This window comes from Rhinopithecus roxellana, chromosome 7, assembly GCF_007565055.1.
Source record: "Rhinopithecus roxellana isolate Shanxi Qingling chromosome 7, ASM756505v1, whole genome shotgun sequence".
Lineage (NCBI taxonomy): Eukaryota > Metazoa > Chordata > Mammalia > Primates > Cercopithecidae > Rhinopithecus > Rhinopithecus roxellana.
Window position 1 is genome coordinate 66,266,563 of NC_044555.1, and position 17,677 is coordinate 66,284,239.

General features: G+C 41.3%; 2 protein-coding genes and 1 pseudogene across 2 annotated transcripts in view; 2 read left to right on the plus strand and 1 right to left on the minus strand.

Annotated features, from left to right (window-relative positions):
- MED14OS (MED14 opposite strand) overlaps positions 1-17,677 on the plus strand; it is a 38,393-nt gene that overhangs the window by 12,865 nt on the left and 7,851 nt on the right. The gene's annotated exons all lie outside the window — the stretch shown is intronic.
- LOC104662204 (divergent paired-related homeobox-like) lies at positions 11,619-12,041 on the plus strand. The gene has a single exon (XM_030933694.1). It carries the CDS (start codon positions 11,619-11,621, stop codon positions 12,039-12,041), a length of 423 nt encoding a protein of 140 aa, XP_030789554.1.
- LOC104662199 lies at positions 13,067-14,363 on the minus strand (annotated as a pseudogene).

Here is a 17,677-nt window from a genome sequence, read left to right on the forward strand (position 1 = left end):
AAAGAAGGGCAAAATAAAGACATTTTCAGACAAAGATTAAAGGAGCTTATCATTCACAGACTGTCACCCTGAGAACCTCTAAAGGATTCACTTTAGAAAGAACTATTTTGAATCCTGAAGGATAGTGTAGGATGCAAAAAGCAATGGTGAGCAAATAAATTGGTAAACCTGTGGGAAAGAAGTTAGTAAATATGCAGATAAATCTAAACAGACATTGACTATTAAAAAAAACTAAGAAAATGGAAAAAAGCAAGAAAAATCGCAGTAATGATTAAATTGAGTATATTAAAAACAAGATGGAATTAAAATATTAGCAATAACATGAAAAATTGGAAGGAGAAATTGGAGGTAGAGTATTTCAAGGTCCATGCCTTAGTCAGGGGGACAGTAAAGATATAGATTAACTTTATTTTTTTTTTTTTTGGTTTTTTTTTTGGAGTCAAGTTCTCACTGTGTCACCCAGGCTGGAATGCAGTGGCACTATCACGGCTCACTGCAGTCTCAGCCTCCTGGGCTCAAATGATCCTCCAGCCTCAGCCTTTCAAGTAGCTGGGACTACAGGCACGCACCAGCACATGCCACTAATTTTTTTGTATTTTTTGCAGAGACGAGGGTCTCACTATGTTGCCCAGGCTGGTCTCTCAAATTCCTGGGCTCAAGCAATCCTCTGGCCCCAGCCTCCCAAAGTGCTGGGATTACAGATGTGAGCCACTGAGCCTGGCCAATATAGATTAACTTTAGATTTCAAACCAAGTATGCCAAATTTAAGAGAAACTACTACAAGAGTACAAATGGATTATATGACTTCCAAGCCAGAAGAGGACAAAGAAGGGAAAAAATGAAGCATGGTGAATCCAATAGTTGGCATAAAATGAGGAGGAAAAAATAAAGCAAAAGAATGGGAAACAGAAAGCATAAATTAAGAAAAAAATAAATACCAATATGTCAGTAATCACTATAACTATGGATTATTTTCTTTGCACTAGGGATATCCCCCTTGTAAAGAGACCAAATAAATTGCAGGTCAGTTCCTTTAACTCTTTCCTTCTTGCAAATGTGTGTATGTGCATGCATGTGCATGTGTACACACATGTGTACATTTACACACATATTTGTTTCCACATCTGTCTCTCTCTCTCTCTCTCTCGCTCTCTCTCTCTCTCTCTATATATATATGCCATGAGTTCATACTGATGCCTCATATTTCAATCCAACACCACAGGTTCATTCTAGTCTTCCCCCTTTCCTTATTTGTAACTTCCTTTTCTGACAGTGAACAATCTGGCTCAATATATTTATTTGCTCAATCCTAGAATACATAGAAAGTCGTTTCAGAATAGATAATCTATACCATTGTGAAAAACTGGCCTTCTGGATTTGGAGGACAGTGGCAATACTGCCTCATTCTGAATCTCCCTACTCACCCCTCTCTCCACAAATAAACCTCATAAAATAAAGCAACATATGACTGATATAGTTTGGCTGTGTCCACACCCAAATCTCATCTTGAATTGTAGCTCCCACAATTCCCATGTGTCGTGGGAGGGACCTGGTGGGAGGTAATTGAATCATGGGGGTGGGTCTTTCTTGTTCTGTTCTCATGATAGTGAATAAGTCTCACGAGATCTGATGGTTTTATAAGGGGGAGTTTCCCTGCACAAGTTCTCTCTCATCTGCTGCCATGTAAGATGTGCCTTTCACCTTCCACCATGATTGTGAGGCCTCCCCAGCCACGTGGAACTGTTGAGTCCATTAAACCTCTTTTTCTTTATAAATTACCAAGTCTCAGGTATGTCTTTATCAGCATCGTGAAAATGGACTAATACAGTGACTTATGCCTTCATCAGTATTTTTTAAAAGAGAATATTCTGATGTTCAGATTACTTGTAAGTAAAGAAATAAACCAAATTCTAATAGAGCTCCTGCCATCTGTCTTCTACTGCAAGCCTGTGGGTGCAGAGTGCAGAGGAGAAGAGGCATAAGGAAATGCCACGAAAAAATAAAGCGGGGCATAGAGGACTTGGATAAGGCACAGACAAAATAACCCTTAGAAAGAGAAAGCCAGATAAGATAAATGCCAAAATATAGAATATAGGTCAGGATATGGTAAGTTCATGGTAGTTTGTTATGCAACAATAGAAAACGAATATGGATTTTAGTACCTGAAAGTGTGGTGCTGCTATAAGAAATATTTAAAAATGTGGAAGTGTCTTTGGAACCAAGTTTGAAGAGGATTTTGTGGAGCATGACAACAGCCTAAGTTGCCTTGAACAGAATGTTAGTAGAAATATGGACTGTGGGAAGGCTGCTGGTGAGGCCTCAAAAGGAAGTGAGGCTCATGTTATTAGAATCTGGAGGAAGTGAGATCCTTGTTATATATTGGCAGCAAGCTTAGCAAAACTGAAACTTGTGTCCTGTAGCTATTTGGAAGGTAGAATTTGAAAGCAATTAACTCGCATATTTAGCTGAAAAGATTTCCAAGTAAAGTGGGTTATTGTTTTTGCTTGTTTTTTGTTGTTGTTGTTGTTGTTGTTGTTGTTTTGTTTTGTTTCTTTTTGTTGTTGTTGTTTTTTTAGAGACAGGGTCTCCCCTGTTGCCCAGGCAGTAGTGCGGTGGTGCAATTATGGCTCACTGCAGCCTTAAACTCCTGGGCTGAAATGATCCTCCTGCCTCAGCCTCTCAAGTAACCGGGACTACAGGCACGTGCCACAACACCTGGCTAATTTATTTTTATTTTTATAGAGATGGGGTCTCGCTGGATTGGTCAAGTAAAGTGTTTAAGGTGCCATCTAGTTTCTTCTTGCTGATTTTAGTAAAACCCAAGAAGAGACAAATTGAGGAAAGGACTGGTAAACACAAAGGAATTGGGTAATTCTCAGCATATCAAGATTGACAAAGACACTAAAATTAAGAGACAAAAGGTTAGAGTATTTGATCACAAGAGGTTTATGCTGTGCCTCACAGATCTCATTCAAATCAGTGGCTTCTAGGAAGCTTAAGGGTGTCCCTGAGCCATCTCAGCAGCAGCCAAAGCTGGAGAAGGAATGATCTCTACCAGATTTGTGGACATGGCTTCTGTTCAATGTAGTGAATTCCCATGACATCCACTCAAAGCAGACAAGGTTCTTGAGAAATTTATATCAGCAGAAATACTGCCAGCTTGGACTGAAAGTGACAGAGTTTGAAGTGAAAGGAAGCTGTCAAACTCCCAGAATTCCTCTGGCAGAAAGGAGGTTGACAAAACTACTCAGCTGTAAACACATTCTACCTTTCATGAGAAAAGGATGGCTCAGAGAGAGGAACTGAAAGCCCAGGGGGCACAGGCGAGAGCCAGAGGGCAGAACTGAAAGGCACGTGGGAATATTTCCAAGTCTTGAAACCCAAGGGAGTTTCCCAGCTTTTAAAACTGCTTTGGACTGGCGATCTTTTTTGCCTTCCATTTTCCTCCCTTTTGAACTGGAATGTCTGTGACTCTTATCCTATGCCTGTTCCATCATCATGTGTTGGTGATAGAAAACTTGTTTCTACAGTTTCATAGGTCCACAGATGGAGGGAAATTGTGCCAGGCATCTCACCCACACCTAATCTAAGTGATTTGATGATGAGATGTTGGATTTTTGAATTGATGAGATTTAGATGAGAGTTTCAACTTTGAGTTTAAGCTGTAATGGGATTGATACCCTTGGGAAATTTGGGAGAAGGTGAATGTATTTTGCATTTAGGAGACACATGAATCATGAATCACTGGGGGCCAGAGGGCAGACCGTGGTAAGCAGAATTGTTCTTTTTTATTTTTTTATTTTTCTTTTGAGACAGGGTCTTGCTGGGTCACCTAGACTGGAGTGCAGTGGTGTGATCATAGCTCACTGCAACCTCGAGCTCCTGGGTTCAAGTGATCCTCCCTCCTCAGCCTTCTGAGTAGTTGGGACTGTAGGCATGCATCAATACACCTGGCTAATTAAAAAAAAAAAAAAATTGTAGAAACAGGGGTCTCCCTATGTTGACCAGACTGGTCTCGAACTCCTGGCCTCAAGTGATCCTCTTGCTTCAGCTTCTCGTAGTATTGGGATTACAGGCGTGAGCCGCCTTCCCTGACCTTGATGTTTGAGACATGTTTACATTGTGGAACGATTAAATCAAGCAAATTAACAAATTCACCACCTCAAATACTTAAACATCTCCCCTTTCCATGTCTACCCCTCTACTCCTCTGGGAATTGCCATTGTACTCTCTACTTGTATGAATTTGACTTTTTAAAGTTTCACATGTAAGTGAGATGGTGTGGTATTTGTCTTTCTGTGCCTGGCTTATTTCACTTAACATAATGTCCTCCATGTTCATCCATGTTGTCACATGTGACAGAATTTTATTCTTTTTAAAGGCTGCATAGTATTCCATTGTGTATATAGACCACATTTTTAAAAATCCATTCATCCATTGATGGACACTTACCTTGCTTTCAAATCTTACCCTCTGTGAATAATGCTGCAATGAACATGGGAGTACAGATATCACTTTGACATATTGATTTTAATTCCTTTGGATTCCTTTTAATTCCAGCAGTGGGACTGCTGGATCATATGGTAGTTCTATTTATTGTGGGGCTTTTTGAGGAAATTCATAATATTTTTCATAATAGCTATATTAATTTATATTTCCACCAACAGTGTACAAGCATTCCCTTTTCTCTACACCCTTGTTAACACTTGTTATCTTTTGTTTTTCTGATAGTAATTCTATTATCACCTATTCTATTCTATTATAGATTTCATTATATTCTATCATATCACCTCACATTTGGGTGTAACATGATATTTCCATTGTGCTTTTAATTGACATTTCCCTGAAGATTAGGGATGGTAAGTATTTTTCATATATCTGTTGAACATTTGTATATCTATTTTTGAGAAATGTCAAGTCATTGGTCTGTTTTTTAACTAGGTTTTTTTCTTTTTTCTCTTGCTATTGAGTTGTTTGAGTTCATTATTTTGGATATTAGTTTCTTGTCAGATGTATGGTTTGCAAATATTTTCTCCCAATCCTTGAGTTGTCTCTTCATTCTATTAATGGTTTCCTTTGCTGTGCAGAAGCTTTTTAATTTGATGCAATCCCATTTGTTTATTTTTGCTTTTGTTGCCTTTGCTTTTGGGGCTATTGTGGAGCATTTCCCCCATGTTGTGAAGCATTTTCCCCCATGTTTTCTTCCAGTAGTTTTACAGTTTCAAGCTTTATGTTTAAGTCTTTAATCCATTTTGAGTTGATTTTTGTACATGGTATAAGAGTCCAAGTTCATTTTGCATGTGGATGTCCAGTTTTCCCAGCACCCTTTATTGAAGAGATTGTCCTTTCTCATTGTGTGTTCTTGGCACCTTTGTCAAAAATCAATTGATTGTAAGTGCTTGGGGTTACTTTTGGGCTCTATTCTGTTCTGTTGGTCAATGCATCTTTTTTAATGCCAGTACCATGCTGTTTTGATTACTACAGCTTTGTAATAGATTTTGAAGCCAGGTAGTATGATGTCTTCAGCTTTTGTTTCTGAGCTTTGGGCTCCAGTTCTTTTGCTCAAGATTGCTTTGGCTATGCAGGGTCTTTTGTGGTTCCATACAAATTTTAAGGTATTTTCTAGTTCTGTGAAAAATGGCATTGGAATTTTGATAGAGATTTCATTGAACCTGTAGATTGCTTTGGGAAGTATGGAAATTTTTTAACAATATTAATTCTTCCAATACATGAACATGGGATACTTTTTCATTTATTTGTATCTTTTCTATTTCTTTCATCAATGTTTTATAGTCTTTAGTGCACAGACCTTTCACCTCCTTGGTTAAATTTATTCCTAAATATTCAATTTTTTGATGTTATTGTGGATAGGACTGTTTTCTTAATTTCTTTTTCATATAGTTCATGTTTAGTGTTAGGAAAGGCTACTGATTTTTGCATGTTGATTTTGTATACTGCAACTTTACTGAATTCATTTATTAGTTCTAACAGTTTTGGCAAGAGTTTTTTGGGGTTTCTATATGTAAGATTATGTTGTCTGCAAACAGGGGCAATTTACCTTCTTCCTTTCCAATTTGGCTGTCTTTTATTTCTTTCTCTTGCCTCATCGCTCAAGCTAGGATTTCCAGTACTATGTTGAATAGAAGTGGTGAGAGTGGACATCCTTGTCTTTTTCCTGATCTTAGATGAAAAACTTTCAACTTTTCACTGTTGAGTATGTTAGTTGTGGGCTTTTCATATATAGCCTTTATTGTGTTTAGGTATGTTCCTTCTATGCCTAATTTGTTGAGAGTTTTTATCATGAAAGGATGTTGAATTTTCTCAAATGTTTTTTCTTTCTGCATCTATTGAGATGATTGTATAGTTTTTGTCCTTCATTCTGTTATTATGGTTTATCACATTCATTGATTTGCAAATGTTTATTTTTATTTTTTTATTATTATTATTTTTTTGAGACGGAGTCTCGCTCTGTCGCCCAGGCTGGAGTGCAGTGGCTGGATCTCAGCTCACTGCAAGCTCCGCCTCCCGGGTTTACGCCATTCTCCTGCCTCAGCCTCCCGAGTAGCTGGGACTACAGGCGCCCGCCACCTCGCCCGGCTAGTTTTTTTTTGTATTTTTTAGTAGAGACGGGGTTTCACTGTGTTAGCCAGGATGGTCTTGATCTCCTGACCTCGTGATCCGCCCGTCTCGGCCTCCCAAAGTGCTGGGATTACAGGCTTGAGCCACCGCGCCCGGCCTGATTTGCAAATGTTGAACCATCCTTGAATCCCAGGGATAAATCTCATTTGATCACGGTGAATTATCCTTTTAATATGCTGTTGAATTTGGTTTGCTAGTATTTCGTTTAGGATTTTTGCATCTATGTTTATCAGGGATATTGGCCTGGAATTTTCTTTTTTGGTGGTGCTATTGCCTGGCTTTGGCATCAAGGTAATGCTGGCCTCATAGAATCAGTTTGGAAGTATTTCCTCTTCTTCATTTTTTTGGGAAAAAGTGTGAGGAGGATTTGTATTAGTTATTTAAATATTTGGTAGAATTCCACTGTGAGGCCATCTGGTCCTGGGCTTTTCTTTGATGGGAGATGTCTTATTATTGAGTCAATCTCATTACTCATTATTGGTTTGTTCATATTTTCTGTTTCTTCTTGATTCAGTCTTGTTAGGTTTTATGTTTCTAGGAATTTATCCATTTCTTCTAGGTTAACCAAATTTTTGGCATATAATTGCCCACAGCAGTCTCTTATGGTCTTTTGTATTTCTGTGACATCAGTAGTATCTCCTCTCTTATTTCTGATTGTCTTTATTTGAGTCTTCTCTCTTTTGTGCTTAGTTGTTCTGGCTAAAAGTTTGTCAATTTTGTTTACATTTTCAAAGAACCAACTTTTAGTTTTGTTGATGTTTTTTATCATCTTTTTAGCCCCTATTTCATGTATTTCTGCTCTGATCTTTATTCTTTCTTTCCTTCTACTGATTTTGGGCTTAGTTTGTTCTTCTTTTCTAGTTCCTTGAGGCATAAGGTTAGGCTGTTTATTTGAGATTTCTTTTTTAATTATTTTTTTTGATGTAGGCATTTGTTGTTATAACTTCCTTTGGTGATGTCTGTGTAGCCTTGCATTTGAAGGAACAAACCCCTCTTTCAGTCTTTACAGATAAATTTTGGCAAGTTAAAGTGTTCTCCTCTTAGGTATTGTATTACTCCATTCTCACATTGCTATAAAGAAATATCTGGGACTGGGTAATTTATAAAGAAAAGAGGTATAGTTGGCTCACGGTTCTGCAGGCTGTACAGGAAGCATAGTGGCTTCTGCTTCTGGGGAGGCCTCAGGAAGCTTCCAATCACGGCAGAAGGCAAAGGGGGTATGAGGTGTCTCACATGGTGGGAGCAAGGAGCAATAGAGAGAAGGGGGAGGTGTGTACACTTTCAACAACCAGATCTCAGGAGAACTCTATCATGACCATGAGGATGGCACAAAGGGGGATATGCTAAACCATTCATGAGAAATCCACACCCATAATCCAACCACTTCCCACCAGACCCCACCTCCAACACTGGGGATTACAATTTGACATGAGATTTGGTGGGGGTACAAATCCAAACCATATCAGGTATCTGGATTGATGAGATTGCCTCCAGGATCCCAGTTGAGTAGGGTTGAATCTAGATCATGTTGCCGGTGCCAAGTCTGCAATGGAGACCAAAGTTAGTGGGCATGGGTCCTATATGGTCCGCTAGTGGACTGGAGTATTTCCAGGATCTTGGTCTGTGGGGCTGGTGCTAGGATGAGGATCCACTTCAGGATTCACAGATGGCAGGCCCATTACCAGGTGCACTGATGGGTATGGCTTCCTCCATGATTCTGAGAGAGTTGCTGCTGGATCACTGGATGAGCCCCTAGGCTGGCCATATTGCTCTGGTCCATGGCTGAGAGGGGCTAGAACAGAGACACAGGATTGTTTCAGGGTCCGCAGCTGAGACTGAGATCTTCAGTCCTGTCTCCAGGGTCGGGGTGGGTGTGTCTCCCGGTGGGCTTCTGGGTGAGCAGGCCTGCTATCAGGCTGCAATTGAGAAGGGTTGGAGTCTATTTATAGGGCTGTTTCAAGATCCACAATGAGACCGAGGTCAAGGAGTCAGCCTTCAGGGACACTGCCAGCAAGCCTCCCTCCAGGACCAAGATCCAGGGACTCAGAAGGGCATGTCTCCTAGCGGGATCCCAGCTGGGCAGAACTGCTCCCAGACCACAGCTGGGAGGGGCTGAAACTGAGCTTCAGTGCTATTTCAGAAACTGCTGTGTGACTGATATTGGCAAGCCCAACCTGGGTGGCACCATCAGGCAAGACTCCCAACAGTTCCCTATGTGAGAAGGATTGCTCCAGGACTGGAACTGAGATTCAGGGCTCCTTTAAGAACCACTAGGAGACAGAGGTTGGCAAGTCTGTCCCACTGAATCTCCCAGTAGTTTCCTGCATAGGGAGAATAGCTCTGGACTAAAGCTGAGACAGAGCCTCTTCAGGGTCTGCTATGGAATGTAGGCTGGCAAGCCTGTCCTGGTGACATAGACAGGCATGTCTCACAGCAGTTCTCTGTGCTTTTGGGTTTGTTCCCAGACTGGGCTGGAGTCAAGCTTCCGGGCCCCTTCAGGATCTGCTGTGGGAAGGAAGCTGGCAAGCCTGTCACAGTGGCTCAGACAGACTAGTCTCCCAGCAGTTCTCTGCGTGGGTGGGAATACTCCTGGGCTGTGGCAGAGAGGAGCTGGAACTGAGACAGGGCCCCTTCAGGATCTACTGTGGGATGGAGGCCAGCAAGCCTGTCCCAGTGGCACATATGGGCAAATTTCCCTCTGGGTCCTTGTGCAAGTAGTACTAATCTGGGACCATTATTGAGAGGGGCTGGGGCCAAGTTACAGGACAGCTTTTGGGTTTATTACCTAGACCAATGTTGGCAGGCCTGTCTGTTGAGGCACTAGTGTGCCTGATTCCTCCCGGACCCTTGGCAAATGGTTTTGACAGCAGGCTCAAGGCCAAATGGGGTCGTAGCCAAACCCTTAGAAGAACAGGGCTATTTCCAGGTATGAAGCCAGGATAGCAGTCAGCTGGTCTGCCACCTAGGTGTGGGTCTGCACTCTCAAAATGACCCTCCTAGGTCTTGGGCTCCACTGGGTTTCACAACTTCCTACCTGTATCCCAAGGATCCCACAAAGACACTTTTGTCTGTGGATGGGTGCAGAATTCTTGTTATGGGGGGATGTGAGTGAAGGAACCTCCTATTCTGCCATGTTGTTCTCTCCTGTTTCCTGTTACAAGTTTTTTTAGCTTAACCTTTTATATTTAGGTCTCTGTTCCATTTAGAGTTAATTTTTGAGTATGGTGTGCATGTAGATATCCAATTTCCTCAGCACTATTCGTTGAAAAGACTGTCTGTCCTTTCCCCATTGAAATGCCTTGCACTTTTGTCAAAAGTCAATTGACCATTAATGTGAAGGTTTAGTTCTAGATTCTCAATTCTGTACCTTTGTTCTGTATGTCTGTCTTTATGCCAGCGCCACACTGTATTGATAACTGAGCTTTGTAATAAGTTTTGAAATTGAGAGGTAAAAGTCCTCCAACTTTGTTCTTCATTTTCAAAATTGTTTTGGATATACTGGATCTATTTCATTTAATTTCAGGATCAGTATGAAGTCAGAAACTGTGAAGGGTCTGAGATTTTACCCTACTTGCAAACTAACAAATTAGTTTGTGACCGTTTCCCATATATATGTTGACAGAAGATATCAGACCCCTGTGTCAAGGACAGATGGTTTATAACTCATGGCAAAAGCAGCATCCAGAGTACCATCTCACTAGTGCCTCATTCCCCATGCCCCACTTCTCCACAGGGCAACACAAATGAGAGCCAGATGTTTACCTGCGTAAGCAATGGGTTTCATCACAGGAGAAAACCCCCCAAATTAGGAGGCTCTGAAGTTTATATAAGGTTTGCTGGCACATCTGCCCATCCTCCCCTTTAGGAAGGGAGAGATAATGACTTCATCTTTTCTCTTGAATGTAAACAAATCTTCACTGGAAAGGGTAGTGGAAGGCCTCTAGGTTTATTATCTTGAAATGTAAGCAAATGTCTCCTGGGGAGACACAGCTCGAAATCTCTAGCTTCCAAGGCCTTTGCCATTCAAACATGCTCTTTGTTCAGAAGACCTGACTGTGTGGAGCTGTGAAATATTCATGGAGAATTGTCTCCCAGCAATCAATTTGTCAGTTTCCTAAAAAAAAAAAAAAACTGTTGGAATTTTGATAGAGATTGTGTTAATCTACAAATCAATTTTGAGAGAATTGCCATATTACTGAGTTTTCCATGATCATGGGATGGATGTCTCTCCATATATTTAGGTCTTCTTTAATTTCCCTCATCAGTATTTTTAAATGTTCACTGTACACGTCTTACACTTATTTTGTTAAAATTATTCTGAAGTGTTTTATTCTTTTTAAGACAATCATAAATGGAGTTATTTTTTAATTTCACTTTTGGAATTTTCATTGCTCGTACATAGTAATACAATTGATTTTTGTATACTGACTTAGTATCCCATCACTTTGGTGAACTTATTTGTTCTAACAGTTGTGTGTGTGTGTGTGTGTGTGTGTGTGTGTGTGTGTGTGTATAAATTCCTTGGGATTTTCTACATGATGATCATGTCATTAGCAAATAAAGACAGTTTTACTTTTTTACAACCTAGATGCTTTTTAATTTTTTTTTACTTGATTGCACTAGAACCTCCAGTACAATGTTGAATAGAAGTGGCAAGAGTGGGTAGTCTTGCCTTCTTCCTAGTCTTGGAGGCAAACATGCAGTCTTTTATGATTAGGTATGACGTGAGACAGAATTAGGAGAAATCCAGGGGGCTCTGGAGGATCCAGGAATCAGATTGGAAGCAGATAGGGCAGAAACAGTTGGAAGGGGTTGGGAATCAAGTGTGGCTGTGGAGTAAGCTATTTAAGTCTGGATTCAATCTCTACTAGTTCTTATCATTGGACCTGAACACAGGAGCACATCTGGATTAGAAGATGTCAGACTCAGAGGATCTTCCCAAAGGCAAGCACCAGATGCATTCACACAGGAAATGAACCATGTTCACTGAGAAACTACTGGAAGATTTGAACAGCTTTTTCAATGAGAACCTATACCCAAACCCCAGCCTTCAGTGGGCTTTGAAAATCGAAATACATCCAACAGTACTGGAGGTCTGGTTCGAGAACCACAGAGCAAAACTTAAGAAAGCAAAATGCGAGCATATTCAGCAAAAACAAGAAACTCAACAACCATCAATATCAGAGGGCGAAGTCAAGACCAGTGCTGGCCTGAGAAATACAGACACGCTACTCAGATTCCCCAATGCTGCTCATCCTATCGGCCTGGTGTATATGAATCTTCCGGCACCCTCATTCCTACTCATTCTGTACCCCAACCTTAAGATCCCTACATATGACTTCCCTGGCCAAAAAATAGTCCATTTTGGCTGCTGCCAAGATCCTAACATATACTGCCTCTAGCCCATGTGGGAATCCCAAGTTTGTTCTCCAAGCTTCAATTCTAGTTCTTCTTCCTGTTCCTCTCTACAAAGTTGAGAGAGATGCTAAATACAAAAAATTACATATTGTAAAAATAAAACACTGGTGGTTTTTGTGGATACTCTTTATCAGGTTGAAGGTTGAAGAAGTTCCCTTCTATTCTAAGTTTGTTGAGAATTTGTATCATGAATTTGTATTTTTCTGTGTCCATTGAAATTATCACATGGTTTTTGCCCTTTATTCTATTATGTTCATTTCCACGTGAATTTCATTTTCCTGAACTTTTACAAGGGAAATATGGATTTTATAACTTTATGACTAGAACTCTCCTGTTGTTTTTGTGAAGTGTCAAAAAATATGGTGGCTTAATTTCTGAGATCTCCAGACTCTGTTCCCCTCCTTACTTTTTCTGGCCCTGTTCTTTCTTTCGTCTGTATTGTCACTATCCTGTTCAATTTAGATTGATCAGCAAGTCTCTTCAGTGTGGATCTTTATCCTCAAAGGATGCTTTGGCTGGTTAGTTCTAAGAGCTTGTATGATCCAGACTATTTTAGATCTCTTATATCTTATTGCAGACCATTGTCATGGAGGTTTACCCCTACAGTTTTAGTTCCTGTTCTCACTTTGGCTCTCTAAACTTTCATTTAGTGCCTTTTGGTTATTTTGTTGTTCCCAGGTCAGCGAGATGCCCTGTTGCTTCCCTAAGCATGTTTCTGTACAGATGCCAGTACTATAGGTATTGTAGCTATCACTGGTCTATCCCTACTTGCTCATATATATCTTTTTACTTTCCAAAACTTATTTTTTATTACTATACAAAATGTGCACTCTCCTCTCTTTTTGTGTCTCCCACCCCACCCCCCAGAGAACAGTACATGGTGTGCAGGGATGGCGTGACCAGGAGGCGTTTGTCCTGCGCCCTGCCCACAGATTGAGCTCTGCCCCAGGTCTTTTCAGGCATCTAGATACACTCATAGCCTGTCAGCCTGGGGCAGAGGGGTCCCAACTCACAGGTACTCCTTGGCAGAGTTGGACTTAGAGTAAGAGTGAGGTACACGGTACCCAGCTTGGGTCTTATTCCCAGGACAAGAGCAAGAGAATAGTACACCTCCTAGGAGGGCCAGAGAAGACCCTGCCCAGCCAATAAAGATAGCAGGACCAAACTCATACCTGATATTCAAGGGGATCAAGGGATTGTAAAAGTCCGTGACAATCTGATGGCCATACCAGAAGAAAGCTACCAAGTCAGCAAGACCTGCCATGATGAAAATGATGCCTCTAACCATGCCTATCGTATTAGTCTGTTTTCACACTGCTATAAAGAAATACCCAAGACTGGGTAATTTATAAAGGAGAGAGGTTTAATTGACTCACAGTTTAGCATGACTGGGGAGGCCTCAGGAAACTTACAATCACGGCAGAAGGGGAAGCAAGGACCTTCTTCACATGGCGGCAGGAGAGAGAAAGCATGTGAGAGAGCAGGAAAAACTACCATTTATAAAACCATCAGGACCGGGCACAGTGGCTCAAGCCTGTAATCCCAGTACTTTGGGAGGCTGAGGTGGGCAGATCACCTGAGTTCAGGAGTTCGAGACCAGCTTGGCCAACATGGTGAAACCCCGTGTCTACTAAAAATACAAAACTTAACTGAGTGTGGTGGGGGATGCCTGTAATCCCAACTACGTGGGAGGCAGAGGCAGGAGAATCGCTTGAACCTGAGAGGCAGAGGTTGCAGTGAGCTGAGACTATGCCATTGCACTCCAGCCTGGGCAACAAGAGTGAAACTCCATTTCAAAAAACAAACAAACAAAAAACCGTCAGATCTCGTGAGAATTCACTCACTATCATGAGAACAGTATGGGGGAAACTGCCCCCATAATCCAGTCATTCCCCTCCCTTGACATGTGAGGATTACAGTTCAAGATGAGATTTGGGTGGGGACACAGAGCCAAGCCATATCAGCTATACAGGCCTTCTTCACTTTGTCATTTCCCCCACAACACATGCACTTCATACCCATTGTGGCCACACACATAAGGTCAGGAAGCCCAGCACCAGGTATGCCACCATTAAGGGCTCGAAGGACCTGCATGGCTGCTGGCAGGGCGAGCACCAAGTCATACATTTCACAGCTCATCAAGCCCATGCTCTGCATGATGTAGTCCATCCACAGTCCCTTGTGATGATGTTGTTGCCCACACATGAGCTCATCTGCCACTGCAGGATGGCGGTGCAGGCCACAAGGCCCACCCAGCCCAGCAGAGTCATGGAAAAGTTCAGCAATTGCAGGCCCAAATTGGCCATTTCCACTCTCAGAAAAAATTGGGGGTGCTGGGCAGGCAACCCTACAGTAAAACAAATAAAACTTTGGGGCATCCTCATGAAAGACATCTTGGGGTAGAGTTTTTAAGTCATCCAAAGAGACAAAGAAGCTTTTGGCCAGGTGACCGCAAATCTTGTCACCTGAAGTACACACAAATTGACCCCTCTGGTGGAGTGATAGTCTCACAGCAGAGGGAACAGGCCCATATTTTGTGTTTTGAGGAAAACAATTTATCGTCTAGCTTTGTTGTACAAATAACTCTTACTTTAAAAGAAAGCTAGCAGCTGGATAACTTGAACGTGAAAATGGGAAACCGAGCCGGGCGCGGTGGCTCAAGCCTATAATCCCAGCACTTTGGGAGGCCGAGACGGGTGAATCACGAGGTCAGGAGATCGAGACCATCCTGGCTAACACGGTGAAACTCCGTCTCTACTAAAAAATACAAAAAACTAGCCGGGCGAGGTGGTGGGCGCCTGTAGTCCCAGCTACTCGGGAGGCTGAGGCAAGAGAATGGCGTAAACCCGGGAGGCGGAGCTTGCAGTGAGCCGAGATCCAGCCACTGCACTCCAGCCTGGGTGACAGAGCAAGACTCTGTCTCAAAAAAAAAAGAAAAGAAAAGAAAATGGGAGGCCGGGCGCGGTGGCTCAAGCCTGTAATCCCAGCACTTTGGGAGGCCGAGACGGGCGGATCATGAGGTCAGGAGATCGAGACCATCCTGGCTAACACGGTGAAACCCCGTCTCTACTAAAAAATACAAAAAACTAGCCGGGCGAGGTGGCAGGCGCTTGTAATCCCAGCTACTCGGGAGGCTGAGGCAGGAGAATGGCGTAAACCCGGGAGGCGGAGCTTGCAGTGAGCTGAGATCCGGCCACTGCACTCCAGCCTGGGTGACAGAGCGAGACTCCGTCTCAAAAAAAAAAAAAAAAAAAAAAGAAAATGGGAAACCAAAGAACAAAAGTGAGGTATGGCAACCCCTGGGACTATGACAGGTGTGTGTCAGGGGAGGGGAAATCATTTTTGTTAGATCACATCTTTGCACCAGGTGGCAGAAATAATTGGGAATGGAAAGGAGTAAACAAACAACAGCAACAACAAAGGTGACACTTTACCTCTATTACTTCAACTACTACTTTAACTTACTAATTTGTGTTTTTTAAATTTAATAAAAATTGAGTTACATTAGGGAAGCTGGAATCATATTGCATGCAGGTAGTTATGGGTGGGGAAGAAAGGAGACTAATGAGCTAACGCACTGGTGTTGCAACAGATGTAATTTGAGTCCTTCAAAAAAAATGCTTGACATTTTTATCATGGTGAGATAATGAGACCTGTTATTATAGTAGATTCTCTTTTCAAGGAGGGAGACCTTGAGAGTGGATTTTACTCACAACTGCCATCAGTAGACAAATAAAATAAGTGAATGTTCATGACCTAAGTACAAGTGTTACTCAACAAGATTAATGAAGTCTAACAAATTTGAAACCAGTAAAAGTCATCTAGAGGGTCTCGGTGGATACTTTTTATTTTATTTTATTTTGAGAGGGAGTCTTGCTCTGTCGCCCAGACTGGAGTGTAGTGGTGCAATCTTGGCTCACTGAAACCTCCGCCTCCCGGGTTCAAGCGATTCTCCTGCCTCAGCCTCTGGAGTAGCTGGGACTACAGGCGTGTGCCACCATGCCTGGCTAATTTTTGTGTTTTTAGTACAGACGGGTTTCACTATGTTGGCAAGGCTGGTCTCGAACTCCTGACCTCAAGTGAGTCACCTGCCTCGGCCTCCCAAAGTGCTGAGATTACAAGTGTGAGCCACGGCGCCCAGTCACTGATTTTAAAAATAAATATTTTAAAATCTGGCATGCCATGTGATTAGAATCCTCAGTCACTAAACCAGGAAATTTCCATTTTAAAAAGTAAAATGTTGGTCTTTTGGATATTTCAAGCCTTCCTCCACACACACTATTCTTATCCCAAGACTTTTATTTCAGCCATCATGTAACATCTTAAATTTCTCCACAAATAACTTTATACTTTTATCTTAAAATCCCCAAATGTTTAAAATCATGCATTTTAAACCTTTTAAAAGTCCTAGTACTCTTAGTAATTTAATGGTGTCCAAATGTGGAAGTGCAACTTCAATTCATTAGCTGAGAATAACTTTTTAAAAATTGCAGTAACTAAAACAATAAGGATTAACAGAAAGCATTTGTGTTGAATACTGAGCTTCCATGATAAAAAGTAGTAGATATACTTCTCAAGTCATTATATTTTATTAAGGACACATAGAAGCAAACTCACATACTTATCAAATATTTTAATGTAAATGCATTAGAAAGCAAATATTTACTTTTATTTATTTACATATCTATTTAGAGACAGGGTCGCACTATGTTGCCCAGGCCGGGGTGTAGTGGCACAACCACAGCTCACTGTAGCCTGGAACTCCTGGGCTCAATCAATCCTCCCACCCCAGCCTCCTGAGTAGCTGGGACTACAGGCACATGGCACCACACTTAGCTAATAAAAAAAGAGAAAAAATTAGAGATGGGGTCTCACTATGTTGCCCAGGCTGGTCTTGAACTCCTGGCCTCAAGCGATCCTCCTGCCTCAGCCTCCTAAGTAACAGGGAGGGATTACATGTATGAGCTAATGTTTCCAGCTAAATCTTAATTTTTGAATCAACTTAGTTTCAAATATCTTTCTGACTATCTGTAATATTCCAATTAAATGGCATAATAGCTGGTTTTGCTTTAAAATTTTGGGAAGACTAATTAAAAGTTTTAATAAGGAAAATTAAAAATACATTGCAGAGTGATGATGTCCAAATAAATTGAAAATCAAACTTAAAATTAATAGGCAAGTGCCTCATTAACACCATCAAGCAATTCTAATATTTGAGGAACATGGATGCTAGTTCCAGAAGCCTCCCCTGCTTCTTTCTTTATCCTTCCAACTTAATTTGTACATGTTGTCAATAGAGAGATTTATAGTAAGCAGAGTTTGATGAATAAAATTGTATGCTTATTGATATCTGTATCTAAGAAATACTTAGCTTATTTTACTTAAATCTATTCAAAATTAAGATAACACTGAAAAGGAGATTACAGTGAAAGATTTGTTTTTCTGGGTATCAGTCTGTCTCTCAAATTTCTAGGGTGGAGAACCGGGGAAGGAGATGAATGAAATAAGAAAAGGAACAGATCACAAAGGAATTACTGACAGGAGAAAGAATAATACATACCTAAGAACAAAACATACAAAACCCAACGTTATCAAATTCTGCAGTCTGAAGAAGGAGGAG